At 45.4% G+C, this 9623-nt stretch overlaps 1 protein-coding gene across 1 annotated transcript in view; it reads left to right on the top strand.

Annotated features, from left to right (window-relative positions):
- Nucleotides 1–2308: 2308 nt before the first annotated feature.
- Nucleotides 2309–9623, top strand: part of LOC310946845 (inositol polyphosphate 5-phosphatase K-like) — a gene marked incomplete at its 5' end in the record, with an annotated part of 23477 nt that continues 16162 nt past the window's right edge. Inside the window, 8 exons of the mRNA XM_083913412.1 lie at nucleotides 2309–2550; nucleotides 3475–3579; nucleotides 3699–3807; nucleotides 5167–5283; nucleotides 5680–5855; nucleotides 6059–6170; nucleotides 6698–6807; nucleotides 6940–6966. Coding sequence (XP_083769538.1) covers nucleotides 2309–2550; nucleotides 3475–3579; nucleotides 3699–3807; nucleotides 5167–5283; nucleotides 5680–5855; nucleotides 6059–6170; nucleotides 6698–6807; nucleotides 6940–6966 — 998 coding nt within the window. The remainder of the gene's footprint in view (nucleotides 2551–3474; nucleotides 3580–3698; nucleotides 3808–5166; nucleotides 5284–5679; nucleotides 5856–6058; nucleotides 6171–6697; nucleotides 6808–6939; nucleotides 6967–9623) is intronic.

Genomic DNA, 9623 nt, shown 5'->3' on the forward strand with positions numbered 1-9623 from the left:
ACAAAGTTCATCAGGTGTTGTAAAGCATTATCTTCTGGGTTAACATAGAAGCAAATCACATCTTTAAGGGTCAGAGAGGGGACAGTTAGCAGCATAAATAAAATGAGATTCAACATCACTCCGAAACGTCTTTGATGCATCACGACAAAAAAAACAGATGTGACGTCAGAATCAGAAAATCATTAAACCTTAAATGTCCTGCAGACGGGGAAAGTCTTTTGTCACAGCAGCAACAGAATATTACAAAATAAGGTCAAAAATAAGCAATGAAGTTAAATTTAAAAAGGGAAGAAATAGAAATAGACATATGTACATATTCACATGATATAGTGCAGTTGTTCTTGTTCTGTTTGTTTTGTAATAATATAATATGGAGTGGATAAATATGAGTAAATAAGACAAATAGTGCAAAAACAGAAGTGCCCATAGTACAGGCATGTTGCACAGTGCAGGGTACAGGATGAGGTCAATAGTCTATTGGGAGCAGTGCTGATTGTAAAGTCTGACAGCAGCAGGAATCCTCAACATCTATAAATGTAGCAATGGTACTACTGACTGGGTATACTTTATATTATGCAGTATTTTAAATGTACTTCTTTAGCCGTGTTAGATGTGTAATATTTGTGTGGTAGAAGCCGAGCTCGTCTCAAGTTGCAAATGCTTTGTTGCCTTTTCAGGAGTGGAGACGATGGAGGAGAACGAGGAACCGTCTGACCTCAGTGTGAGGAAGGGAAACCGCGAGGGAGAGAGCTTCAGGTTGGACTTCCCTTTCTTATGGGGTTTTTAAAGCAGTTTGCACCCATGACGAGGCATTTTTAGGGCGCACTCACACTGTCCATCCGTACCGTACCCAAACACGTTTCACAGCTAAAGTCTTGTTCGTTTGACCAGTGTGAGTGCAACCATGGGAGCCTGGGAGCGGTACGCTTGCCGTCCACGGCCCATTTGGAAGAGGTGGACTTTTGTGAAGCACGTTTGCACATTTACAAGCACGAGCGCGCGCACGTGTACGAGCACGAGGCCTACGGCGGTTCTGAGGTCATTTCCTGTGCGCCTGTTGGGACATAGAAAAAAGAAGGAGGAACCATGCACGGACATTTAAAACAATGTTGGTGAAAGGTTCACGTTGGTGTGATGCGGAGGTGGAGTGTTTACTGCAGATTTGGTCGATGAAAAGATTCAAAAACAGACAAGACGCACAAAAACTCAGAGGTCTACGGAAAGATCTGGAAACAAAGCCACGCATCGCCATGACGTCATCAATGCGTGTGACGTGTTACGGCGTGATGACGTATAGGCAGCAAGAAGCATTCTCCGAGGCCCAGGTAGTGAGAGTACAAACGGGCCTGGAGGGGGGGACAAGGACCCTAAAGCACGGGGCACGGGACGGAGGCACAGTGGGAGTGCGCTCTTAAACCCTGGTTTCCACTCCTCCTCGCCTCTGCAGCCCTGCAATAAAAACCTTTATTTCTCTTCTTAAAAAATGGAGGAACTCGGAGTAGAGCCGCTGCTCCTTTGCGTTGAAAGGAGCCAGTTGAGGTGGTTCAGGATCATCTGGTAAGGATGAACCCTGGGCGCCTCCCTAGGGAGGTGTTCCAGGCACGTCCAGCTGGGAGGAGGCCTCGGGGAAGACCCAGGACCAGGTGGAGAGATTAGATCTCCACACTGGCCTGGGAACGCCTCAGGATCCCCCAGTTAGAGCTGGTTAATGTGGCCCGGGAAAGGGAAGTTTGGGGTCCCCTGCTAAAGCTGCTGCCCCCGAGACACGACCCCGGATAAGAGGCTGAAGATGAGATGAGATGAGACTTTCAGATCAAGCGCGTAATGAGGCCCCTGCTCTGCTAAATATCGGCATCTGCCACAGAAAAACCCCTAAAGGTCGACGTCTACTCAGAGACTAAACTTGGTGCCAGTCTACACATCAGTCTGCATGCTGGCAGGTGGATTAGGTTGCCCAACATGTTCACACCTAATGCGGATTTGGAAGGAATAAACAATGTGTTGCCTGAGGAAAAACAAGCCCAGTGCTCAGCAAAGGGAAGGAGATTTAATGTTTTACTCTCGCAAGTTGGATTTCCCAATTTTTTAATAGGCCTATTGTTGAGACATTTTACAATGAGATTATACGCTCAGTCAGTCGCCCAATCGATTCTGGAGCGCCCAAATCCTGGAGCCAGGACATTCCTCCGTTTCTCTCAGTGGTCTGATTCTGTAGAAACAACCGAAACGCCGGACGGCTCTTCATTTGATTCTCTCCGTGTAATCCAAGCGTAGAAGACGGCCGACGTTTAACACCTTTGAGCCAGAAATGGATGAAATCAGACACTTGCTGGGCACCGCGGGGCGCGTCCGCTCCGACAGCCGTTCCAGCGACGCCACGCAGTCGACGGGCAGCAAGCTGGTTCTGCGCCATCGCCTCCACCAGCTGATGACGTGCGTGGACGACTTGGACCCCAAAAACAAGCTGCACGGGGAAATGATCAAGGCTCTGGATAACGCCTTCCTCGTCTGTGGCAAGAGTGCCAACAAGCCGAAAAAGGGCCGTTTCAGGTGGAGAGCAAATGTCACCTTTTTCGCTGAAGAGCTGATGAGAGAGTTTGCGTTTTTCTCCTTTTATTCATCTCCGTACTCTTTCCTCTTTTAACAGGCTACATGTGTTTTTTCAGTGACTTGGCCGACAAAACACACTTTCATTGTTGTTGATTGAAGAGAAGAGGATTATTTCCACTGTCGATTAATAGATAGATTAAGATTTAGTTGTTTGGTCTATAAAATGTCCTTAAATCATCTGTAAATGTCTTGTTTTGTCCTCAACTAAAACATAATGACTTTACAGCCGTAGAGGAAGATGGAAACCACAAAATATTCACATTTAAGAAGCTGGAATCAGAGGATTTTTGACTTTTTAAATGACTCAAACTGGTAAATCTCTTATCAAAATAGTTGGTGATTCATTTAATATTTGACATTTAATCTCTACCCTGCAGTAGTAGGGATTAAATGTGCCCTTAGGTGTGAATGGTTGTCTGTCTCTGTTCGTCTCTATGTGTCCTGTGATAGACTGGCGTCCTGTCCAGGGTGGACCCCGCCTCACGCCCGATGTCAGCTGGGATCGGCTCCAGCCCCCCCGCGACCCTGACCCCGGGATAAGCGGTTGAAGATGAATGAATGAATTTTTACTGTCACACAGATAACTCAACCTCATGAATGTCTCAGATCTGAAAGGATGACTGATGTCGTTATGTCTCCACAGTCGGCGGTTAGTTCCCGACATGCTTGCGGTCGCAGCACAGGGCTAAAGCACTGTACCGGCTTTTACGCTCACATCATCACGTGAAGCTCCTCTCTCAAAGACTTTCCCCACCACTGCTTAATCTTCATGAGACACAAGATTAGCTGAATCATCCGCATGAAGAAAAATAGGTCAGAGGAGAAGGGGTCCTTTTTAAGGTTCTCCATCCTCTGTTCCCGCAGGCTACACATGGTGACGTGGAACGTGGCCACAGCTGATCCTCCGGATGACGTGACCTCGCTTCTCCACCTCAACTCCCCGAAGAGCCCAGACCTCTACGTCATCGGGTAGGTGGCGGTGGCGGTGGCAGTGGCGGTGGCGGTGGCGGAGCCTGATGGGAATTGATTGTTGGGAGGTCAGTGTTTTGTGTCTGACGGTTGAGACCTCGTGTGTGTGTGTGTGTTAGTTTGCAGGAGGTGTACTCGGGGCCGCTGAGGTTCGTGTCCGACGCTGTGTTCGATGACCCATGGAGTCAGCTGTTCATGGCTACACTCGCACCACGGAAATACATTAAGGTACAAGTCTTCTCCAAACCGCCTCATACACACATTTTCTGCTTTCATGAGGTTTTACACACTCTACAAAGCAGTCGTCCTCATATCAGTGACCTTTTGTCCAGTGGTGATGGTGGCGTCGTCTTGCTGTGTTCTGTCCATTTTTCCAATTTTTCCTGACATTGTGTCTCTTGTAACCGTAGTTTATGTGTAATTCTTTCCAGTACCAACATTTCTTCCACAGGGGAGGGCTAAAAAATCATTTCATGTTAAATTTGCGATGGCTATCTTCTAAGGGCGCACTCCCACTGTCCTTCCCCACCGTGCCCCGTGCTTTAGGGTCCTTGTCCCCCCCTCCAGGCCCGTTTGTACTCACACTACCTGGGCCTCGGAGAATGCTTCTTGCTGCCTATACGTCATCACGCCGTAACACGTCACACGCATTGATGACGTCATGGCGATGCGTGGCTTTGTTTCCAGATCTTTCCGTAGACCTCTGAGTTTTTGTGCGTCTTGTCGACTGTTTTTGAATCTTTTCATCGACCAAATCTGCAGTAAACACTCCACCTCCGCATCGCACCAACGTGAACCTTTCACCGCCATTGTTTGAAATGTCCGCGCATGGTCCCTCCTTCTATTTTCTATGTCCCAACAGGCGCACATAAATTATGTCAGAACCGTCGTAATGCCTTGTGCTCGTGCTCGTACACGTGCGCTCGCTCGTGCTCGTACATGTGCAAACGCGCTTAACAAAAGCCCACCTCTCTCAGACGGGCCGTGGACGGCCAGCTGTCCGCAGTCACACTGGTCAAATGCACTAGGCTCAAGCTGAAAAATCTGTTTTGGCCCGGTGCGGAAGGACAGTGTGAATGCGCCCTAAGATTCATAATCGATTCATAACTCCTTTTCCGTCTCACGGTGCGCACTTTGCGGCCTCCGTAGACACTGTTGCAGGAAGCTACAGGCTAGTCAGTCACTTCCAGGCATGGATGTCATTGAAGTGTTGAGCGGTTACTCATCCTCTTTTTGTGTTATATCTTGTGTCAAATGTCCCAAATAAAGTGTCTTACAAGATTTGGGTTTCTTTTATCTTATTATCTTTCTGAAACCCTGCCATACTGCATCCCAGTATCCTATTATCTTGCACCCACATTTTCAGAGGTAAACAATAACAACTTGTTGTAGTAAGTTTAAATCCTTGATAACTATTAATTATGTAGGCATGGAACGATATGATTATATATTATATTATACCATTATCCCAATAATGGGAATACACTACGATTCATTTATTGAATCCACGATAAAAATTATTATTTTCCCATCCCCAGTATTAAGTTGTGCTGTGTGTGTGTGTGTGTGTGTGTGTGTGTGTTTCAGGTGTCGTCCATCAGGATGCAGGGTCTGCTGCTGCTCTTCTTCTCCAAACTGGAGCACGTCCCCTTCATCAGAGACATCCAGGCCACATACACACGCACAGGCATTTTCGGTTACTGGGTGAGAAATACACACACACACACACACACTCACACACATACACACATAAGGGATCAACATCGTGGTGCTTTCATTTCATTTCCATAAAGTTAACTTTGGCGTAATATGTTCGCCAACAACCTTTTTATCCATGACTAAGAGACGATGACGACGACGCTGTGACTTCATTAAACACGAACTGTGACATTATCGGCATTCAATGACGTAAAACAGACACATACGCACCGGTGGCATCGCAGCGTCAGTCCTCAGTCCTGACACTTGACTTGCTGTTCTTGCACCTGTCGTTAGTTGATCATTGTGTTTCCATCTCGACTGTGAAAGCATCGCTTCGTCTCTCACACAGCTTAAAGATTTGTCCTCTGTGTCCTCATCTCTTCCCGTTTTGTCTCCCAGGGTAACAAAGGTGGCGTGTCCGTCCGTCTGTCTTTCTACGGACACATGCTGTGTTTCCTCAACTGTCACTTGGCAGCTCACATGAATTACGCCACGGAGAGAGTGGATGAGTTCGAGCACATCCTGGACACGCAGACCTTCGACTGTAAAAAGGCTCCGGGGATCGTCGACCACAGGTGAGTAGACACAACCACAAACAGATGCCGGGAATGTGTTAGAGCGACGAGTTTGCTACTCTAATAAACACACAAAATAGACTCACAAACTGCCAGGACTTAGTTTTACACTTATTTTCCATTATAAAACAGAAAAATACACCTTGTTAGCTTAGACGTTAGCCTCATTATCTCTAATAATAACGCATCTCCCCTCGGTCCAGGCTGGTGTTTTGGTTTGGAGATCTCAACTTCCGAATTCAGGACCACGGCATGCACTTCGTCCGCTCCTGTATCAACAATCAAACCTACAACCTGCTGTGGAGCAAAGACCAGGTTTGACCATAACTCAGCTGTTAAACAGCATCATTTACTCCTGTTTATATGAGGGGTCATAGATAACCCTTTTGTGCATGAGTGAGCAGAATCTTTTTAGTCATTGTTCATGTATAACTGGATAAGGAGGGGGGCTGGAGTCTCCCTTAGAGAGAGGGGGAGAAGTTCAGCATCCGTGAGGAACTCGGAGTAGAGCCGCTGCTCCTTTGCGTTGAAAGGAGCCAGTTGAGGTGGTTCAGGATCATCTGGTAAGGATGAACCCTGGGCGCCTCCCTAGGGAGGTGTTCCAGGCACGTCCAGCTGGGAGGAGGCCTCGGGGAAGACCCAGGACCAGGTGGAGAGATTAGATCTCCACACTGGCCTGGGAACGCCTCAGGATCACCCAGTTAGAGCTGGTTAATGTGGCCCGGGAAAGGGAAGTTTGGGGTCCCCTGCTAAAGCTGCTGCCCCCGAGACCCGACCCCGGATAAGAGACTGAAGATGAGATGAGATGAGATGTAATGTAATGTGCATGTTGTCGCTCTCAGCTGACTGTGATGAAGAAGAAAGAAGATTTGCTGCAGGAGTTTGAGGAAGGACCTCTGGACTTTCAGCCCACGTACAAGTTTGACCTGAACTCCGACACGTATGACAGCAGGTAAACGAGCAACATCATCATATCCACTCCTATCAAATCATATCATTCTTTTTACATTTGATTTCCAGTTCTTTCCTCTTAAAATGTTAATTATTTAATATATTTCATCCACTCCTTTTTTCAACTTCACAGGCTCTACAGGACGTGGTTTGGCTTTAAGTAAGAACTGAAAACAAGTCCCTTAATGAATCACGTCACAGCCTTTTTTAATTTCACCTAACGTTACTGTAGTTTGTGCACGTGTCCTACTTTTAACAACATGATAAAGGTAGTATCCTCTTCTTTATGCAGTGTAGTAGCTTAGATTATAAACCACTTTTTGAAGGCTTGAAGTGTAAGTCCGGTGAAAATGGACCCCACGGTCTTTTTCAGCATGAAAATACATCAAATAAGCCGTAGAGTTTTTCCGTCAATCAACCGTATATGGAGAAATCCCGGAGAGACGCTAACATCCCCAAAGGGCTAACACTGATTAGCTTGGGCCGATGCGCTGAACGCATCCAAAAAGTCATTTTTTAACCATTATTGTAATATAGATTCAAGATTCAAGAAGCTTTATTTATCCCGAGGGAAATTATTGTGCAACAGTTTCAATACAAAGGTGGAAGAGGATCAGAGTGACAATAAGCATAAAAAAACATAAATCAAACAAAGTAAAGCTAACGTAAAATAAATCAAACAATAACTAAGTGTGACAGAGTGCAACAGACATTGTGGTTAAACGCAGGTTTATACAATATACAACAATACGCAGCGTGCAGTTTAGCAGCAGATTGAAATAAAATAAAAACAAACTAAATAAGTGATAAGGAGCAATAAGTGATAACAGTTTTAAAAGTGTAGCAGCGTTTCCTACAGAACTAAGTGACAGTAGGTTACAGTAAAGTACAGTGTAGCAGCATTTTTACTGAGATACGTCACAGTAAACCACAGTGAAATGTAGCAGCATTTCCTGCAGAACTAAGTTACAGTAGAGCACAGTACATATATATTGCATGATTGTAGCATGATTAGAGTCCCTGCACATAAATAAAGCGCATAAATAAAGCACCAGTAACGTAGTTGGCGAATCAGGAGTTTATTAAAACAGACTCGGGAAGAATGGGGTCGATTTTCGCCAGACTTAAACAAAGAAGCAGGTGTCTTTTCAAGGCAAAAGTCAGATTGTCTGTGCAAAGAAAAGACTGAAATGCTTCTTTATTTTCTATAATGTTGCTGTTGAAGGTACTCTGTGGAGTTTTTATCACAAGTGGCACTATGGAGTAGAGATGAAACAGTTACCAGTTAAATGATAAAACTGATGGTTAGTGTTACTGTTTATTAATTTAAACCATGTTTGACTACCTCACTTTGAAAAACTGGATGTAAATCCCGTCCATCACTAAGTGTCCAGCATCTCCCAGATGCAGGCGCAGAAATGAGGGTTAGTTTTGTGGAGTGTATCCGAACCTTTTCAATATTTTCAGCACATTTGAACAATAATGCGTTCATAATTTGGTCCCTATAATCATGATTTACTGTTTCATCTCTACTATGGAGCCATGCTTTTATGAGCAGACCCCGTTTAGCTGATCGACTGATAGACAGTCGAGGTAACGCACAAGGAAACGTAGCCACGCAAAAAGGAAACAACAACAAAACTATAAGGCGCACCTTCAATGAACGTCTTATTGTGAAACTTTTTTCATATATAAGGCGCACCACATTATAAGGCGCATGGAACAGACGCTACAGTGGAGGCTGGGGTTACGTTCTGCATCCATTAGATGGAGCTGCGCTAAAGGGAACGTCAACAAAACAGTCAGGGGAGGTCGTCTTGTTGCTTCCTCCACTTCAGCACCATTGATTGGTTCATGTTAAACTCTCTGGCTGCTGCTCTATTCCCGTGTTCTACTGCGTGACTAATGGCCTTGAGTTAAAACTTTGCGTCGTAAGCGTGTCTCTTAACAGGAGCCATTTTGGGCTCTTTACACAAACACACACATGGAAATGAAACAGCACGCTTCACACAGTCGTATATCTCAACATGCACCGCGCGTTACTTCTTCTACGGGGGAAAATAGAGTCGGCGGCTGCTCACCGTAGTTGGAGACCTGTTGTGGCTCAATATTGGTCCATATATAAGGAGCACCGGGTTATAAGGAGCACTGTCGGCTTTTGAGACATTTGAAGGTTTTTAGGTGCAACTTATAGTGCGGAAAATACGGTACATTTAAACAAAGCTCCATGGGGTACTTTAAAATCCAATTATCAGTCGTCCATATTAACCTGCATTTAACCTACAGTGTGTAACACCATCTCCCTGCTTTCAGAGTTTGTTTACACTGTTTAAAAGCCTCTCTGGGTCCCAGAGCAGCTGCTACACATCAGCTAACACGCATGGCCAGAAATAGATGTGTTGTTAATACGGGAGCTATGATCGTGGATAATTCCATATGTGTGTGTTGGATTATAACGACGGAGGTTCCTTTGCAGACAGCATCTAATCTGTGGTGTGTGAAAATCTGTATTTTAGTTTTACAGGTCGTCAGGTTTAAATCAAGGATATTTCTTTGGTTGTTCTCCGCTCAGTCCCTCAGTCGCTCCCTCTCCTCCAAAAACAGAAATCAGAAAACATGAACACGACGTCAGGCTGAATAATGAAGGGAAACAAAATGGCTGTAGTTCGATTACCAGCACAGTCAAGGGGGGGCAGCCACGACTAGTATATGTATGTAACCGCACCCTGGTGAAAGACGTGGGGACGTAGTTAGAACTTAGTCTGATGTGTCTGATGTGTTAGTGTGTTAGTCTGATTAGTCTGTTGTGAGAGGAAA

The sequence above is a fragment of the Echiichthys vipera genome (genome assembly GCF_963691815.1).
Source record: "Echiichthys vipera genome assembly, chromosome: 5".
Lineage (NCBI taxonomy): Eukaryota > Metazoa > Chordata > Actinopteri > Perciformes > Trachinidae > Echiichthys > Echiichthys vipera.